At 45.8% G+C, this 20,891-nt stretch overlaps 1 protein-coding gene across 1 annotated transcript in view; it reads right to left on the bottom strand.

Moving 5' to 3' along the window:
* The window catches only part of LOC134222626 (uncharacterized), a 52,892-nt gene that overhangs the window by 28,241 nt on the left and 3,760 nt on the right, over positions 1-20,891 (bottom strand). The window contains exons 4-7 of the mRNA XM_062701787.1: positions 5,362-6,612; positions 1,558-2,618; positions 1,274-1,485; positions 787-1,177 (exon numbers count right to left, since the gene is read on the bottom strand). Coding sequence (XP_062557771.1) covers positions 787-1,177; positions 1,274-1,485; positions 1,558-2,618; positions 5,362-6,612 — 2,915 coding nt within the window. The remainder of the gene's footprint in view (positions 1-786; positions 1,178-1,273; positions 1,486-1,557; positions 2,619-5,361; positions 6,613-20,891) is intronic.

Genomic DNA, 20,891 nt, shown 5'->3' with positions numbered 1-20,891 from the left:
ATTAAATGGACAGTACTTAATTCGTCTTAGACGGTTTAATACATTCCACTAAAAGAGCTTAATATATTTTTCTGATCAAATCTTTATTGAGCGTATCATTGAATATAGGGTGTTTCTTACCTGTCGTGACGTTGGTACATGTTGTTCGCTGACCTCAGAAAGCAACTCTTGGATGGCGTGGAACTACTCGTCGACTCCCTCAGGTATGGCCTGATGTTGCTGGAGCCTTTGCACCTATGAAACCGACCTTAATGGACTTGATGATAGTTTCGACGGGACTGCTGATTTACCTAGGAGTCTACTTCCGCCACCAACGGGTAGTGATCCGAACTGAGCTTCTGGTATACGACCGGCTGCAAGATGTTGTCGTTCATGTTGGTGATGTACTGGACGATTGATGCATGGACTCCAAACCGACTCAGGAGAGTGGGGAAATCCGTGTTCATGTTCGTGTAGCGGCCTTTCACCTTATCCACCACCACTGACGGCGTACAGGTAGGCGGTCTTGATATCTAAGTGTTGCACCAACAAGTCGTCTCGACTGGCGATGGTCAGCAGCGCGCGAAGAGTGCGACAGGTGCAAACACTTCGTCGTAGTCCGTGCCATACTGTTGAGTGAAACCTTGTGCGACCAACCTGGCCTTGTACCGCACCGTGTTTCCGCTTTCGTTCTGCTTCTTCTTGTATGTCCACTTGCATCCAACGGTCTTCCTTCCGGGTGGTAGTGGTACCAGCTCCCATGTCTGGTGCTCCTCTAACGACTGGATATCTTCCTCCATCGCTTACTGCCATGCTTCCTTCTCCGGACATTGGATTGCTTCGGAATAACTTCGTGGTTCAGCCACGGAATTGCTCGTGCTCCTCGTGGATCTTTGTAGTTCAATCGGTGGCTCGATGTTCTCGGTGGCTTCGTCATCGCTGTTGGTGAACTCTTCATCTGTCCCACTGATAGCCGTATCGTACCCGTCACCTTCGTCGTCTTCATTTGGATCGCGACCGATGAACTCGCTCGTTGGTATATTTACTACGTTGGGCTTCAGTGTCAATTGGAACTCGATCGTATTCTCCTCCTGAATGTTTTCCGCGGGTTCTTCTGGTTCGCCCCCGACAAACTTTGCATCACGGTTGATGTACACCAATCGCGTTGACTTGTCCAAGAAACGATACGCCTTGTGCTCTTAAAGAGAATCCAACGAAAAACAATTTCTGTGCCGTCGTATGGAGCTTCTTCCTTTTTTGATTCGGATTGTGCACCCATGCACGGGATCCAAACCATTAGAGGTGGCCAACGTCCGGCTTTTGGTTGTACCACAACTCGTACGGAGTGACTTTAACAGATCTTGATGATGAAATGTTTGCAGGTTCATTGTCATGTTCAGCGCTTCCGCCCAGTAGTACGGTTCCAGTTCAGCGTCGAATAGAAGGCACCATCTCATCTCGATGAGGTAGCGGGTTCGTCGCTTCGAAACCCCGTTCTGTTGAGGACTGTAAACCGCCGTGAATAGTGCCTTGATGCCTTCTCGTCGCTAAAACGAGCGACGTCGTTCACTGGTGTACTCTCCTCCTTGATCGGATCGCACCACCTTTGGTTTACGACCAAATTGGGTCTTGACCGCCTCCACGAACTCGATGATCTTGTCCGGCACTTCTGACTTCTTCTTCAGCAAGTACAACACACAGAACCTCGAAAAATCGTCGATAATGGTCACTGATGGTACTTCCACCGGTCCGCACACGTCCGTGTGCACGAGATCTAGGGGCGCCTCCGAACGGGATTTCGACTCTTTGGGGAAAGGCGTGCTTTTACCCTGGCAGCAACATTCGCAGGCTTCATTCACATCGTATTGACTGATCTTTAATCCGTCGATCGCATTGGGATCACGGTGTCCAAACTTGCGATGACACTCATGCTTGCAGCCCTTCGGATGGTTTCCGTCAGCCAGGTTTCCGGTTTGGTTTCCATGCATCACCCGGCAACCGTTGTTGTCGAAAATAATAGTTGCGTTTTTCCGCACCAACGACGGAACGGACAAAAGGTTCATCGCCAACGTGGGTGTGTACAGCACTTTGGACAATCTCATCTTGGTTTGCTTACCCTTGTCGTCGTAGCACTGGATCACGCCAGGACCTTCTCCTTCCACAATTGCTTTCTTCCCGTCGGTCAACGTGACGTGCTTGACTTCGCTCTCGTGCAGTTTTCGGAAGAAATCTCGGCTCGCGACGGTATGGCTTGTCGCGCCCGAGTCCACGATCCAAGGCTTTGTTCCGTTTTCAGTTTTGCTTCCGCAGGCCAGCGTCAGAAATGCAAACGACACGGTGCTCTCCTGTTTCGGTGTAGGCTTCCCCGTTTTACCCAACTTTACTTCCTTCTCGTTATCCCGTTGATACTGACGGCACTCCTTCTGAATGTGGCCCACCTTCTTCTTCCCTGGTTCGACTTTCATCGCGGAATCCGATCCGGATCCTTGCTTCTTTGATGCTTTGTTCAGAAGTTTCCGCTTGACAAGCTCCAGGGTGAGTTCGTCGTCCGAACGGCTTTCGAGTGCGGTAGTCAGGGTGTCGAACGAGCTTGGCAGGCTTCTCAGGATCATCGCGACCATGAGATTTTCCTCCAGTTTCTGTCCGGCGTTCGCGAGGCTACTCCATGCCAAAGATGTGCTCCGCCATGTCCTCTCCTTCCGAGAAACGTTTGTCGCAGATTCGCTTCAGCAACGAGAACTTTGAAATAAAACTGACCTTCTGGTGGTGGTTTTGAAGCGCCGTCCAAGCTTCCTTCGCGGTATTCGACGACCGGATCAACGCGTGTTGATTGTCCTCGATTAACAACCCGATGGTCGCCCTGGCCTTGGCGTCTCCAGCGGCTCAAACTGCATCCTCTTCTGTTGCCGGTTTCTAACCTGGTGTCACGTAGCGCCACAGTTCTTCCCGGACCAGCAAAAGTTCTACCTTGAAGCGCCAGCTTGGGTAATTGGCGTTGTTCAGCTTTTGCAGACTGAATCGGCTTCCGTCCATTTTGTTCTTCAGAAAATTCGGTTTCTTGAAAATTATCCGCGTAGGCCCATAACCTGTTGCAGGTTGTCAGCCAACATAAAAAACCGTCTGGTTTGTTTCAATGACTATTTTATTTTATTGAACACTAGCAGACCCGACGAACTTCGTTTCGCCTAAAATTGATTTATTCTCTGATTCAGAGGCGCATCCACGTTCCGAGTTGTGGGTAGGACAAATAGGAAATACCGATTCGGGCAACAGTTCTGGTATTAGTAGTAGCATTAAGCGATTCTCAGGCGTTACAAGACTATTGTGTCACATACATCCATTAACACAAATAATAATTTTGGACTGATCACTGGAAGCAAGGCACTCTTCAACAGTCGAGATCTGTCCTGGCCCAGTTTTTGTGAATGCTGGAGGGAAAAGAATGGTTAGCTGGGACAACTATACTTAATAAAGGAGCAGAGAACTCTACGTCTTCCCATCGGTGCCACGGGAGGTTTTGGAACTGTTAGTGTGAAAGTTGTAACGGTAGGAATCGTTTTTGTAGAACGTGAAACACAGAAAGAACTAAGGCAGAATAGGAAAGGCCGAGCTTGTGGTCGAACCCATAATTTCCTGCTCATAGGCAGAAAAGATAGCCGCTAGACCAGCGATCATGTCTCCCATTTGGGCAACAGTTCTGGTATTGAGAAATCGATGCAAATCTTACCTATACTGCTGCTGAAAGCAGTACTGTACCACGTTGATATGAAATCCATTTCAAAATAGAAAAGTTATACTTGCAATATAATCAATTCTAAAAATAATTAGAACTTGAAAAGTTCTTGCAGCTCGATATAATTTGATAAAATTTCTTGAGCTTGAGCTTGATTGACTGCTCGTAGTTGCTACTCCATTATGACCAGATCAGCTGTTCTTGCACAGGGAACCAACAGATGTTTGCTTGGGACTAGTTCACATCTTCAATGTACAAGTACTGGTGATCTCATTTGTTAGATCATACTGGCGCCTGCCACGTCAGAATGCAAGTCAATGTAGGGAAGGGGGAGGAAATGATGATGCAATCACTCGTTCACTGCAAGCCGAATATATACCTCTGCACTTGCCACGAGTTCATGCGGAATTTGTTGGAATTTTTGGGTTAGGTTCGAGAGGCAGAGATCCGTCTTGGTTAACGAGCTGCCAATGTGATAGATAGGAGAAAGTAACTGATGGAATTTCTAATTGGATGTTTGGAAACGCGCTTTATAGTTCATTTCCAATTCTAGCAGATTACTGTTAGAATATTCAAGTTGAAGGTATAGGAATTAAGATGGAAACGGTATGGAAGTCCATTTCCAGTTTTAGCGATTGCTAGAACATGAGAAATATAGAGAAAGATACAAAGTAGGAGAATGGAGCGGACCTGGGATTGAACCCACGACCTCCTGCGTATGAGGCAGAAGCAGTAGCCATATGATTACCAAGCCCGCTAACACACAAATTCTTGCCAATGACTTCATATGTCCTACCACAATCATGGGTTGGACAATGCTTTGACTGTCCTACCCAGGAAAATTCATGCGTAGGACATGTCCTACCTGTCCCACCCACTCCCGGCGCCACTGCTCTGATTAGTTCTCGAGTTATGAAGAAATTAGTGTTTCATTTGTATGGGAGCCCCCCTTTCCAAAGGGGGAGGGGTCTCGAATCATCTTAAGAACCTTCCCCGGTCCCAAAAACTTCTGCATACAAATTTTCACGCCGATCGGTTCAGTAGTTTCCGAGTCTATAAGGTTCAGACAGACAGAAATTCATTTTAAGAATGAGTTATAGGTTTTGTTCTATTATTGACAGGGGTTTTTTTATGACTGATTATGCTCAAATTTGGCCTAAATATTCTTTGCATATCAAAGAATATTGTGGCCAAATTTCATAAAATTCGGTCGACAAAAACCCCCTGCCAATAATAGAACAAAACCTGCCAAAGCCGTCTTTTCCCCTATATAGATTTTAAACATGATTGCTTTGATGAACATTATATATTATAGGTTGCTTTGTTGCACGTGACATGGACATACCCAAATATGCCACTCCCACTGTTTTTTTTTTCGTAGAGCGGGAAAGATTCAAGTTCAAGTTGGAAAATTTTAAAATCGTAAGAAAGTAATGCCAGGTAGAATGCAGATGAGAATTCACAAATGTACCATATTCGAAAAAACCCAAATATAAAATCAGAAGACATTGGGAGATCGTTTTTGGTTGGAGCTTTTACTTTATTGAAAGCGATAACCCTTCCTTCACGTGATTCACGAAAACTTTTTTGTCCCCTCAATAATTGCTGAATGTCATCGCAAATAACTCGCCACTCCTCTACCCACTCACCTTCCGCTTTTTATTCGGACTCTTCCTACCCAAACACTTGTACAGCCGGCCGGCACTGATCTGCAGAATTCCCAAGAAGTACCTCTGGCAAACCCGCACGTTCTCCTGCTTGCACGGTATAAAGTACTGAAATTGAAGCGTTCGTTCCGTCCGAGGATTGGTTTCCGATCTCGGACGGTGCCGATTGACATCCACCCCCCTTACCTGATCCGCAACAACGGCATTCTGCTTCTGCCAGTCACCGAGATTCCAGAAGGACGAGAAAAACTGCTGCAGGATCGCTTCGCTCTCAAAATTAGCCTTGCACTGTTTCGGACAACCGCAGTCAAAGTTCTCCTGAAAGGATTTCCCCTCGACGACCACGTTATCCTTCCGAACGTACGCTTTGCCATTGTTCCGATTGATCTTCCTCTCATTGCGCATCCACGATTTCTCACTTTTCGACTTCTTCGAACTCGCCTCCGCGGCGCCACTTTCGTCATTACTGGTTGTAATTGCATCCGCCAGTTGTCTGCCGAACGCCACATGATAGATATCGTTCGCCAACTCCCGCTCCCTCGGGTGAATGTTTTTTATGTGCGAGGTCAACTCGCCTTTGGTAATCTTCGCCGCTCCGCAGTATGGACAGACGTGGTTCCGGACGCCTTCGTGACGCAACATGTGCTTCTTGAGTCTGTGCGGTAGCGAAAACCTTAGGAAGCAGATCTCACACGCGTAAGGCTTCTCCTCCGGCTCGTGGACGGCGAACCTGTGCCGTCTCAGTTTCTGACTGCTATCGAACGTATCGCCACACGCTTCGCAGATGCTCACCCGGGGCTTCGGTTTCGTGTAGTTGGGATCGTGCGTTTTGAGCTTGTGCTGCCTCAGGGCTTGGTGACTGGCGAAGTGTTCCTCGCAGCCCGGCTGGTCGCACTTCCAGGCCTTCCGTTCGGTGTGCTGTTCGGCCAGATGAATTTTCATGTCCAACAGCGTGGCGAACTCACGCTCGCAGGGTTCGCAGAAGAAAGGCGCCAGACCTTCGTGGCCTCGCTTGTGCGCCACCATCAGCAGACGATCTTGAAACACTTCCGCACATTGGTCGCAGCTGTGTTGGATGGGCTTCTGCGGGGGCTTTTTGCTGCCATATTTGGCACGCATCTTCTTCCTGGGGGAATTGGTGGCGGGTTTTTTGTCCTCTTCTTCGTCTTCTTCTGAAAGGTATTCGTTTTTGACCGTGTCTTCACTCGGAACGAACAGTACCGATGTGAAGGGCTGTAAATGCAAGGTGTTTGAATGAATTAGAGATAAACAGACAGACAAGATATGCAACACGCTCAGCGTTGATGAATAAATAATATATTTTGTAATAAGGGGTTCAAAATTTTCTTTAGCTTATAGCGGACTTATGTTATAGATATAAGAATTTTTATCAGCCATTTCGGTCCATAACATGGACGGCAAGTGAGAGGGCGACATCGCCTAGTTGGATCATCGACAAGACTCTGTTAGCGGTATTCATTAGCAATGCCGGATTTAGCCGGAAGGGGGCCCGGGCCGACAGCTTGTGGGGCCCCAAAATGTACAAAACAGGTTGGTTTTGGTACACAAGATTTGTGGGGGCCCGGGGCCACGGCCTTCTCATACATCCGGCCCAATGTGGCACAAAACCCTCTATTTTTTTATTATTAAAGCATTTATTGGTCGAGAAAGCTAAAAGGTAATTACAGGGCAATAATGCAATCTTCACATGACAAATGGAATTCTAGTGCTGGTACATCAATTCTTTCATTGACGTTGTCAATGTTGTTAGCGATGAATAGCTTTAATATTTTCGTTCTCAGCGTAGGTACTATTCCACCTAGGGTTGGCCTTAACAAGTCGGTGAATGCGAACTGTCGTCTTCCAGGAGTGATTGATGCGATTCTACATTGCAACTATGACCATACTTGAACACCACGAGGGCATTCATAAAATTTGTGAGGAATAATTTCCACTGTATCAATGCAGTCAAGACACGACTCATTCTCGGGGATTTCGTTTTGCAGTTGTCTGACTGCTCTCACATCGAGAAGGTCTGCTGAACAGCGGACCGGGCCGTTGTTTGTTGGTTGCAGAAAAGAACGATAGTGTGGCATGCTATTGATTTCCTGGAGGTGTCGATTAAATAGCTGCGATTTGCATTTGATCGTGAAGAGTTGCAATTTAAGGCCACCCTTGCCTTTCGACCGTGCTAACTGTGTCATTGGGATGCGTGCAGGGGTTCCGCGCCAAATGAAGATTCCCATCGTTTTTGTTAGTTTTACCATGTGGATAGAAGACGGGGGAAGGATTGAGGAGAGATACCATAACTTCGAGCTTGCATACAAGAAAGTGTTCGTCCAGAGTGGAGCCAAGCGATGTGGGAGAAATGGTTGATCATCATGTCCCAGATGAGTTTAACCATGAGACGGATACTGTTAGCGTAAACAACACCCAAAATCAGTGTTTGTTGTTTGGAGCCATGGTACGTTGAGTGTGTTGGGGTCGTTGATGTCGCCGATGATGTCTATATACCGAAACCAGGGGTCGATTAATTTAATACGAAGGCGTAATCATAATCGTTGAAACCTGCCATTGAAAAAGTATTTTGAATATCATGAAATGTTGGCGAAGTAGAGCGCTTGGTGCCGATTGAAATCTGAAAATTTATTAAAGACATCAATATTCTTGTTGAAATACACCTCGCATTCATACTTTCGCACAAGTTCTTGAAAAATGATGAAAAATAATTACGTCTATTTGGAAAAAATCACTTCGGAATAGTGGTTTGTTTACAAAATAGAATTGTCAGTGGGAAACCCAATTTCAACCGAACAATGGGAAACTCAAAGATGTTGGCTATAGGTCATTGCGCGCGGCAAACCTAACCTCACTATTTTGACAGGTACTGGTCCTATTGTTTACGTTTCGGACTTCGAATTTTTTTTTATTCCAAATTAAATCTGCATATTTCACGTACAGTGACTATAATAACAGTGTCGTCAAGTGTCAGAATTGGAACAGAATCGGCTGTCAGTTCCATACAAATGCGCGTTCCAAACGAGCAGGAGACCTGTCAAACGTGGCACATGACGTTACTCTTCTTATAGGACTCTAATTTCACGATGTTGAAGACATTCTGTACATTCCGTATTCAAATATTGGTAATTAATTGGTAATTGGTAAGTTTAGGTAACTATCGATCAGAAAATCCAATGAATGATAGAAGTATCTCAAAATTAAAATAAAGTCGTCTGTAAACAACAGGACCAGTACCTGTCAAAAGTCGTGCGTGACGTCACTGTGCAATGGAGTATTGTCAAACGTAGTGGGTAGGATTGGGGTTGCCAGATACCTGACGGAGCCGAAAACCACCAGGCTCGCACCTGCCAGGCTGCACCGAGATGCCTGATCTGTCCTACGGGGGCAGACAACAGGCATCTCACCGGTGCGCAGGCCTGTCCGGCCTCTAGAAGGGTCCAGACATGCAAGTAACACAGCTAAACTTGAACCACTGCGAGGCGGCCCAGCTGCTGCTACAACAGTCGGTTATCGAGTGTAAAGCTGATGTTTCCTAGTTGTCCGACCCATACCGCATCCCTGCTGGAAACGGCAGCTAGATGGCGGACAAGTCCGGTATGGTGGGAATCTGGACTTGTGGGCGCTACCCCATCCAGAAGATAATATCTTCGCCTAACGATTAGGGTTTCGTCATAGCAAAGGTAAACGGTGTTTACTTTTGTAGCTGCTACTGTCCTCCTAGATGGAGTATAGAGCAGTACACTAGGGTAGTTGATACTCTTGCGGCGAAACTAACTGGCCTTAAACCAGTAGTTGTAGCAGGTGCCTTCAATGCGTGGGCAGTGGACTGGGTTCCTGGTTTACTAACGCTAGAGGTCATATCCTGTTAGAGTCACTAGCGGTATTGAACGTAGTTCTGCTGAACGAAGGTCAAGTGCCAACGTTCAGAGGACCGAGCGGTGATTCATGTATCGATGTCACCTTCTGCAGCGCAGGATGGACTGAAGAACCGAGATGGATGGTCCACGAGGGTCATACTTCTAGCGACCATCAGGAAGTACGTTTTATGGTCGAGTATACCCGGAGAACTACGACGAGAAGAGGTGGTGCAACGGATCCCGGATGGCGCACGTCACAGTTCAATCAAGAGCTGTTGGTGGAGGCACTGCGCTGGGAGAGTAGGACTACAGGACTAAGCGGTAACGACCTGACGGAAGTACTTACACGTGCTTGCGACGTGGCGATGCCAAGGAAGACCCAGCCCCAGGAAATCGACAACCAGTGTACTGGTGGTCTGACACGATTGCAGATCTTCGTAGAACCTGTCTTAAAGCTAAAAGAAGGTTGCGACGTGCTAGAACAGACGCTGAGCGACTCGATAGACGAGGGGTATTCCGGACAGCGAGCAGAGCCCTGAACTACGAGATTAAATGTAGCAAGCGAGCCTGCTTCGAACAGCTGTGCAGGATGGCGAATGACACCCCGTGGGGCGATGCATACAGGATAGTGATGTTCAGGGACCAAGAGCACACCTCCTGAAAGATCCCCAGAGCTGTTAGCCAGTATAGTAGAGGGACTGTTTCCGACACATGAACCATCGGACTGGCCCGCTACACCGTACGAGTCAGTCGACGTGGTACCGCTAGTGACTAACGAAGAGCTTATCGTAGCCGCAAGAAAACTTAAGCTCAATAAGGCGCCAGGCCCGGATGGTATTCCAAACCTGGCCCTTAAACACGCCATTCTTGCCAATCCAGATATGTTCAGGAGCTGCCTCCAGAGATGCATGGACGAAGGAAACTTCCCAGATCGATGGAAACGGCAGAAATTGGTGCTATTACCGAAGCCTGGCAAACAGCCGGGGATCCTTCGGCATACAGACCAATTTGTCTACTCGACACAGCTGGAAAGCTGCTAGAGAGGGTCATTCTGAATAGATTGTCGGCCTATACAGAGTGTGCTGGTGGCTTATCTAGCAACCAGTATGGCTTCCGTAAGGGCCGTTCTACCATCGAAGCAATTCGAGCGGTAACGGATACGGCCAAGATAGCGAGAGGTCTAAACAGAAGAGGTATTAGGTACTGCGCGTTGATTACACTCGATGTAAAAAACGCGTTCAACAATGCTAGCTGGGCAGCAATTGCTGACTCCCTGCACCGATTGAGAGTTCCGGATTACCTGTGCAGGATACTGAAAAGCTATTTTCAGAATAGGGTGCTGTTATACAACACTGATGCCGGTCAAAAGTCGATCGTAGTGTCCGCGGGTGTTCCACAGGGATCGATCCTCGGACCGGTTCTGTGGAATATTATGTACGATGGAGTATTACGCCTAAGTCTTCCGGCCGGAGTGAAGATAGAAGGCTTCGCGGATGACGTAATGCTAGAAGTAGCAGGTGACACTCTCGTCGAAGTCGAACTGAAGGCTTCATACGCGATTGGCAGAGTGGAGGAATGGCTCAACTCGAGGCGGTTGTCCCTTGCACATCACAAGACAGAAGTTGTGGTAGTGCATAACCGTCATGGGCTGCAACAGGCGAGGATAAGAGTAGGGACCTGCACAGTTAACTCCGTGAGGTCTCTCAAGCATCTGGGCGTGATGATCGATGATAAGCTCAATTTTACGAGCCACGTCGATTATGCATTGGCGATAAAATCTTTATCACGAATGATGTCCAACAGATCGGCGGTGCATAGTCAAGTGCGTAGGCTGATAGCTGGCGTAGCATTGTCTATCATCCGTTATGGCGTGCCGGCATGGGCCGTAGCACTAAAAGCCGAGTACAATGTAAAGAAATTGATCAGAGTACACCGGCTGATGTGCTTACGTGTCGCGAGCGCATATCGCACCATATCATATGAGGCGGTGTGCGTTATAGCTGGAATGATGCCGATAGACACACTCCTAGAGGAGGATGTGGAGTGCTACAACGAAAGGGACTCGGTACAAGTGCGACGTGTCAAGAGAGCAGCTTCGTTGCTCAAATGGCAAAGAGCATGGGACACTGCAGTCAAAGGTCGTTGGACCCACAGACTGATTCCAGATGTGTCCAACTGGGTTGATAGGAAGCATGGTCAAGTCAACTTCCACCTAACACAGGTGTTGTCTGAACATGGCTGCTTTAAGAAATTCCTACACAGGTTTGGCTTCGCAGATTCTGCGGAGTGTCCTGAATGTGTAGGTGAGGTAGAATCGGCAGAGCATGTGATGTTCGCATGCCCGCGATTCGAGGTAGAACGCAATACCATGCTGCTTATTAGTGGTATGGATACAACCCCGGACAACCTCGTCGAGAGGATGTGCCGGGAAGAAGCTATATGGAATGCGGTGAACACAGCATCTCAACAGATCATGTCGAAACTGCAGCGGTGGTGGCGTCTTGAACAAAACCAACGAGTGCAGTAAGGGCACCTGTGATGCAGTGAACATTTGCTCACCCCGACAACCAACATGTCGCGGGTGGGCTGCGGGGACCTCAGTATGTAGATATAGAGGTCATTGCGGTTCACGCGCGGTGGTTGTTGTCGGGGTGCTCGTCTCCAACGTGAGATTATGATACGGACCGTTAGGTTACTATCATAGCTTGCGATCGACGGGTGGTGAGGTAGCCACCCTTGAAGTCGATGTTGTGTGTATTGACGTCAAGTGCGTTAGCATAGGCGTGAGCGTTCTCAATAGTCCCCCCCTGATGTATTGCTTAATTGCGGGCCGGGGGTACGGACTGGCGAAAGGGTTTTGGTTTTAGTGGGTCGGGTAAGAGTTACATGACATACCCATCCCCACACTACCTGAGTACCTCCTCAGGTGTCTGGTTGCAGATTTCCGTTTACCCTTGCTCAAGAAAAAAAAAAAAAAAAAAAAAAAAAAGATACCTGACCGAAACAGTTTTTCGAAGACTGAATCTTGATGTGAACTCGAACTCGAAGCGAGAGAATTTATTGATGGCTTGAATGGTGTTCGATATGATAGAACTATCATCTGCATATGCCACGACCAGATTATTTCCACGTATTAGCTCAAGTTTGATGATGAGAGGATGTAGGTAGAAGACAAATAGCAGGCTAGATATCGGATCGCCTTGGCGAACCGAGCACTTTATTAAGAATCCTGCTGAAGGATGGCCGTTCACCAGTAGGCGTGATGTTGAGAGTCTGGATATACGAGCTAGAAGGTTGACGAAGTTTTCATTCACGCCGAGAGCCGACAGAGTCCGATAAAGGGAGGAATACGGGACACGATCGAACGCGTGGTCGAGGTCGAAGCTGATCAATTTCGCTCTTTGTTTTTGCTGGATCAGCTGTGCGAGACGATCTTTGAGGGACAGTGTGTGCCATGAATTTATAGTCATTTCAATTAACGTTTGGCAGTGTGTAATATGCATAATATCCATTGCCGATATTTATCTTATCGATCTTACGTCTCATAATCTCTTGCGAGGCATAATTTGAATTGAGCGTTAGTAGGCCATGACTTACAACACGTTTGCAAAGCAACCAGTTTTTCCCCTGATTAGTTACGAACGATTCGTAAGTACTATTTTGTCCCCGACAAATACATAACGTATTCGGTAGGTCCTTTTTCGATGACACGAGGCTACACAGACAGTGTGGCTTGGAAGATGTTATGGGGGTGGTTCGCACACTTCTGCGCGCTGCTGATGATATGATGAGCTTTGTTTTCCCTTTCAAATCTAGCCTTTAGTATGCGTGAGAAGATTTTACTTACTTGATACTTGATGGGCTACAACAGCTCTTCGATGAACCTACGCCAAATAGAGTATCCTTCTCCACTGGACTCGATCCTGCACTCAGGAAAATGGCTTTTACAATTTTCATAAGACCAATCTTATGAGAACATTTCATTAGAATTGAATTATGAAAATCATAAGACCTTGTTTTGACAAATTCTGGATTTATATTGGCTATCCAGCGAAATGTTTTCTTGAGGCGTTGATAGGCGTGTGATGTAATCACGCGTCTCCTAATCTCGACGTCCACGGTTCGAATCCGGGTTACATTTTTTTACATATATTCAAAATATTTCATAAGATCGTCTTATGAAATTCATTCCATAAGAAAAACTTATGAAAATCAACACATTTTCTTATGTCGCAATTTCAAAAGAGTATCTTATGATGTTCATACGACCCGTTTCCTCAGTGTGGGCCAATCGCTTCCAGCCGCCCTGAACATTGAGCGCCCTCAGGTCCTCTTCAACTGCAAAAAGCCATCGTATACTGGGCCTTTCACGAAGCCTGCGGCATCTTCCGAGTTCTCTACTAAATATTATCTTCGCTTGACGTTCTTCCGGTATAAGAGCAACGTGTCCAGCCCACCGTAGTCTGCCGTGTTGTATAAGCTTAATAATATCCAGCCCTTTATCCACCTGGAACAACTCGTGATTCATGCGACGCCGCCAGATACCAGTTATCCTGTTTACGCCGAGTATTGTCCGCAGTATCTGACGCCCAAACACTCCGAAAGCTCTCTGATCAGCCTCCTTTAATGTCCATGTTTCATGGCCGTATAAAGGCACCGGAAGAATCAGAGTAATATACAACGTGAATTATGTCTTCGTTTGCAGACTACGGCATTGAAGAGACTCGAACGTCTCCATTCATCGTCAACTGGTGGAATACCAGAAAAAAGGGTATGCAAAACCAGAAAAGAGTCTGTTAGCTGCCATTGAGAGCGGTGGTGAATCAGAAAAAAAAACAGAGAAGGTGCCAGGTGCCAAGGATGGTATTTCACTAAACTCCTTACTCCTGAAAGGCCCGAACCAATTAACGTTACTACCGGCGGTTCTATCGCGCTTCCGACAGTTTTCGATAGGGGTCTTAACAGATTTGAAGAAGATGTTCCACCAGATTGAGATACGTGAAACTGATAGACAGCGATTTCTCTGGCGCACCAATCCATCCGAAAAACCTGTACTGAACTTCATGAATGTCGCCACATTCGGCTCATCCTGTTCTCCAACATCCATAGGGGGGAACCCCATATGGCATAATGCCGTTTGGCATAAGGCCGTTTAAGATAATGCCATTTGGCATAACGATTTAAATGTCTAAAGGTCATTTGGTATAACGACTATTTGGCATAATGACCATTTGGCATAATCCTCAAAAAATGTATTAAATAGAACGGGTCATTTAGCAAAACTAGTTCGAGACGAGCCAGCCTCGGGCTGAAAGTCTCGATAATAAAGACAAAAAAAAGCTAAACTACCATTTGGCACAAAAAGGTTAATCGTAGGAATATATCGACATTGTTGTTTCATAAGGGCGAAAGTCGCAAACGTAAACATTGTTCAGGAAGATTAAAGACTTCTGGCGATATTTTCCACTTCCGTTTGATAGAACTTCCAAGTGGTTGTTAGCTGGGAGCGGTCCTAGTTGTTGAGCAATTTGCTGGAAAACGCATTCTTTACGTTTGCGAGTATGCATTTGCCAGGGATGAAGCAAAAAAGAAGATGACTTCTTCTTTAAAAGTATGCATTTACCCGGAATAAGGCAAAAGAGTATACTCATTTTTCCAAAAGTACGCATTCGCCCGGAATAATGCAAGAGTAGATGGCTCCTTCTTTCAAAGTACGCATTTGCCCGGGCTGAAGCAAAAGAATAGATGACTCCTTCTTTAAAAATATGCATTTGCCCGGGATGAAGCAAAATAGAAGATGATTCCTTTAAAAGCACGCATTTGACCGGAATAAGACAAAAGAGTAAATTACTCATATTTTTAAAAGTACGCATTTACCCGGAAAAAGGCAAAAGAGTAAATGATTCCTTCTTTAAAAGTACGCATTTGCCCGGAATAAGGCAAAAGAGTAGATAACCCTGATAAGAAACACGATGTTTAGTAGTTCACGGTTTATTAACGATAGACAAAGAGTGATGTAACATGGGTGGTATATATACAAAATTCAAATTTCATGGCCTTCTGCCAGAGCATATTTCAATACGGTCTAAATAATCTAATATAATTTAACACCCCCTCTTAGACCCAGTGTTGAACGATGTTTCAAGAAAGCAGCAGCAGGTAGACCCTTTGTAAAGATGTCCGCCAGTTGATCTCCAGTCGGGATGTACTTCACCTTGATTGTGTTATTCTGGATGCAGTCTCTGATGAAGTTGTATCGGATGTCCAGATGCTTCATCCGTTTCTGGTCACGGGGTTCTTCGGCAATATGTATGCAAGATTGGTTGTCCTCATAAATCACCAAAGGAGTGTTCAAGTTGACTTCAAATTCCTTTAGCAGATTCCGCAACCAGATTGCTTCGCACGACGACTGGCTCAATGAGACATATTCCGCTTCTGTCGACGATAATGAAATCGTTGCTTGCTTCCGTGTAGTCCAAGAGATAGTGTTACCGTAAACTTGAAAAACATAACCACTTGTTGAGCGACGGTCGACCAGGTCACTTCCCCAATCAGCATCGGCAAATCCGACTATAGGATCGGGAACAGGATTGCGTCGGTACTCTAAGCATAAATGCTTAGTGCCTTGCAGGTACCGTAATACTCGCTTCAGATGGTTCCAATGTACGTCGGGGTCGGTGGCACCGCTTGGAAACGGCTTAAAATGTTGACTGCAATACTAATATCGGGACGGGACGATAGCATCAAATAGGTCAAACATCCCACGAGTTCCCGGTATGTATGCCGGGTAGTTTCTTCTTCATCCTTCTTTCTTTCCAGCTTGAGATTTGCGTCCATCGGAGTTGCTGCTGGTTTGCAGATGCCCGTACCAAATCGCTTCAACAAAGCAGAAATATAATTAGCTTGATCCAAGTGCAACGTACCTCTATTTTTGTTGTACTGAATCCGTATACCAAGGAAGTTTTTCAGTTCTTGCATATCATCCATTTCAAATTCATTTGCCAAGCTTTGTTTAATCCTGCTCATTTCTTCCAGGGAACTTGATGCTAGAATGATGTCGTCGACGTACAGAACCAAGTAGGTCATCACGCCGTTTACCACCTTCGTATACAAGCAGCTGTCGTACTGTGACCGCCGGAAGCCTAGTTTCAAGATGAAGTTGTTGAACCGCTCATTCCAACTACGCGGAGCCTGCTTCAAGCCGTACAAGGATTTGTTTAACTTGCAGACCTTGCTCCCCCTCTCAAATCCTGGTGGCTGCCGCATGTAGATGGTTTCCGATATGGTACCGTTGAGGAATGCGGTTCGTACGTCCAAACAGACGTCCAAAAACAGATTTTTCTGCACCGCCACCGCTAATAAGGTCCTGACGGTTGACATTCGAACCACGCGTGCATACGTTTCTTGATAGCCGTACCCTTGACGTTGGGAGCATCCTTTGGCCACAAACCTTGCTTTGTACCTGCTGATTGAGCCGTTATCTGCATACTTGAGCTTAAATATCCACTTGCAGGGAACCGCTCGAGCACCGGCTGGAAGGTCTACGAGGTCCCACGTGTTATTTTTCCGGAGCGCATTCATCTCGCTGTCGATCGCAAGCTTCCATTCCGGCCAATCATCGCGTTTCCGAAGTTCGTTGATGTCATCCGGTACTGCTTCCACATAATTTTCTGCATTCAATGCAAAAGCAACGAAATTGGAGAAACGAGCAGGTTGTTTGCGCTGTCTCTCACTTCGTCGAACTGGGACTTCTTCATCTTCAGCACTTCCAAATTCTTCCGATTCAGAGGAACTATGACCACCGGCTGCCTCATCTTCAGATTCTTCAAATAATGGAACTGGATCCGGTTCGCGATTCGCTTCACTTGGCTTGTCCGGCTCAGCAGCTGATACAGGGTGGTCAGACACCATGTGGTCATCGGTGTACACCAATTTACGATGCGATTTCGCTTCTTCAACGACTACATCACGTGCAATAACAATCTTGCGTCGTATTGGATTCCACACACGATATCCGTTGATTCCGTAGCCGACTAGGTAGCACACTTCGCTTTTCGCATCGAGCTTTGTTCGCTTCTCCTTGGGAACGTGGCAGAATGCTTTACTACCAAAAACACGCAGTTTAGACACATTAGGCTTGTGCCCGAACCACATCTCGTACGGTGTCTTGTCCTCAACCAGGACTTCGATTGATAAGATGAACTGCGGTTAGAACCGCCTCGCTCCACATGGTTCGTTTAAAACCCGCATCGTCTAGCATTGAACGTGCCCGTTCCATAATCGTCCTATTCATCCGCTCTGCGACGCCGTTCTGTTGCGGCGTATACGGCACGGTTGGCACCATGCGATTCCTGCTTCCTCACAGTAAATAATGAAATCGGAATTCATGTACTCACCGCCATTGTCGCTTTTCAATCTGGCAATTCGACTGCCAAAATGTGCCGTCGCCATGGCAGCATACTTCCGGAAAGCATTGAAAACATGCTTCTTTGATTTTAACACATACACTGCCGTGAAATGTGTGAAGTCGTCGATTAAGCTGGCGAAAATCTTCTGGCCATCACAAGAGGCAGGTGTGAATGGACCGCAGACATCCGTGTGGATGAGCTCTAATGGACGAGATGAACGAACTTGAACTGCTTCTTCGAATGGTTGTCTTGCTTGTCTTCCTTTCATACATGGCTCGCAAACACCTGCATCCGGCTTCAGCTTTTCGATAACATCAATTCCTTCGACCATTCCACTTTTGATGAGCTTCGCTAATCCCGCATTTCCGATGTGTCCGTACCTGCGGTGCCACAACGTTACCTTGCTTTCCTGATCAGCAACCATTGCAGATTCGATAACCGGGACTTCCACATTCAGCTCGTACAACCTGCCTTTCCTTTTTGCAGTGCACACCACTTCAGAACCACGTGTGATTCGTGCACCATCCTTGCTGAAAATCACTTCCATTCCACGTTCTGCTACTCGCTTGACGGAGAACAAATTAGCGTACAAGCCAGGTACGTACAAGACGTTGTACACCGTACAGGTTAACTTTTTGTCTTCTACGTTGGCAACCATCTTCATTTCACCGACAATGCAACTGCTTAGTGACACTCCAGACTTGGCGACTTTGATAACTACAGGCGATTCCAGCGTGCGCACATTTTCCAAATAACTTTTGTCGCATACCATGTGCTCAGACGCACCGCTGTCTAGTACCCAACAGAATTTTCCAGGGACCCGGTCACTTTCTACCGTCATGAAGGCCACATCACTTCCAGATTCTGCTACATGTGCTTTGCTTTTCTTCTTCTGCTTCTCTGGTTTGGTTGTAAGACGTCCTTGCTTCAAATTTTCCGGACAATTTACTCGCTTGTGGCCAGGCAAGCTCCGCGCAAGCATGGCATGTTCCGCAAGCATGGCACTTGAATACAAACTTGCCACTTTTGCTTACAAAAGCTGTACTTGATTCCAGCTTCTCCCCGTTGTGTTTAGCGTCTTCACTCAGCAACCTTGATTTGACGAATTCCATCGAGCATTGCTCCACCGGTAACGTTTCCAGAACTGTGATGAGCTGGTCGTATGATTTCGGCATCGACTGTAGCAAGAAGAATACTACAACTGGTTTGTCGAATTTGATTTCCGCCGACTCTAGTTCGCGGATGGTCTTCTCGAACGCCAGAATGTGCTCCTCCATAGGTCGTTTCTCTTCGTGCTTCATTCCAGCAAGTTGCTTCAGAAGATAGAACACACCCGAGACTCCTTTCCGTTCAAAAGTGCGTTGCAACGTGTTCCAAATTGCTTTCGGAGACGTTTTTCCACGGATGTACTCTAATTGAGAATCCGCAATCTTGTGTATTAGGATTGACTTGCACTTGGCATCTTCTTGCTTCCGCTTCAGGCGCTTGTCTTCCTTTTCCTTCTTCACCGCTGCCGTGTCCTCTGCAACAACCAGGAAAAAATCTTCTTCTTCCAGAGCCTTCTGGATACAATGGAGCAAACCTAATTCCTCCAGGTAAGACTCCATCCGGAAACTCCAATTGGAAAAATTTGTCCCGCCGAAAAGGTACACGCGCTGCGTCCGTTCGTCTTCCATACTAGATTCACGTTTTAGAACCGAACCGAAAAAACGATGACTCCACCGAAAAACTCAAACGACACGAGAAAAATTTTCTTTCCGAACGTATTATTTCCGGTTACTATGGTTACGTGGAGAGCCCATAACCTGATAAGAAACACGATGTTTAGTAGTTCACGGTTTATTAACGATAGACAAAGAGTGATGTAACATGGGTGGTATATACATATACAAAATTCAAATTTCATGGCCTTCTGCCAGAGCATATTTCAATACGGTCTAAATAATCTAATATAATTTAACAAACTCATTCTTCAAAAGTACGCATTTGCCCGAGATGAAGCAAAAAAGAAGATGACTCCTTCTTTAAAAGTACGCATTTACCCGGAATAAGGTAAAAGAGTAAATGACTTATTTTTTTAAAGTACTCATTTTCCCGGGATGAATCCAAAAGAGTAGATGACTCTTTCTTTCAAAGTACGCATTTGCCCGGGACGAAGCAAAAGAATAGATTAAGATTACTCTAAAAGAGTAGATGACTTCTTCTTTCAAAGTACGCATTTGCTCGGAAAGTAGCAAAAGAGTAGATGACTCCTTCGAAAGTACGCATTTGCCCGGAATAATGCATAATTTCCACTCCAACATTGCTCACAACATGCCGTAGAAACAAAAAATACTGCAGCGCGCTTTGTAAATTTTTCAAGTGAACAGAGATCATGGGAAAAGTACACGGTCGAACATTTTAAACATGAAAATGTTGTGAAAACTTCCAAAGCATTATTTGGTCTATTCAGCTCTATTGTATACGAAGGTGATTGTAAGGCCAAAGCCACAAAGCAACTCATAAGCATGAGCAGAAGCAGCACGGTGAACCACGGAACATATGCCAATATTCATTAGTCTATGTTTGTATACTAAGGACAACTCTTTGTATAACATATATCAGATTGAACTGTACTTCTTTGTATTTTATATCCCGAGCAGAGTGTAAAATAATCGAAAATTTTTGGTGAAGTCCATTTTTCTTCATTTGTCAGTTCACTTCCTACACATTCATAGTCGGCTCTGGACAGTCAATATTCAGTTGAATATTAGTCATTGAATATTTATGCACATTTTACAAATTGATAAATTATCTGAAATCTAGGACTGAATCCGATTTTCATTCGCGAGGCACTTTCAACGGTAAACATCAACATAAACAATGCTAATTATGTTTTTTTCTACACATAGTAAACGCACTCAGTGACAGTCGAATGAATGAGTTCGTGGAGTAGTCGTCTGACTATGTCATTCTATGTTTTGAATATTCATGCGATGTTTGTCAAAATTCTGACCGAAGTTGCTTCATGAAGATGAATATTTTAAGCTCTGATCCCGAGCCATTTTTTTAATCCCATTTTTTGGTTGCCACCCGTTAGAAGAAAAAGTAAATCACTCCTTGAAACACGCATAGGCCCAGAATAAGGCAATAATACAGATGTAAATTGAGCTTCTTCCTAGAGTTTTTATAATTCTTTTAATTTTTATGACAAATGGTCATTATGCCAAATGCCTCTAAAATCATT

Source organism: Armigeres subalbatus, chromosome 3 (assembly GCF_024139115.2).
Source record: "Armigeres subalbatus isolate Guangzhou_Male chromosome 3, GZ_Asu_2, whole genome shotgun sequence".
Lineage (NCBI taxonomy): Eukaryota > Metazoa > Arthropoda > Insecta > Diptera > Culicidae > Armigeres > Armigeres subalbatus.
Note: the sequence above shows the minus strand (reverse complement) of the source record. Positions and strands in the feature narration are given on the sequence as shown.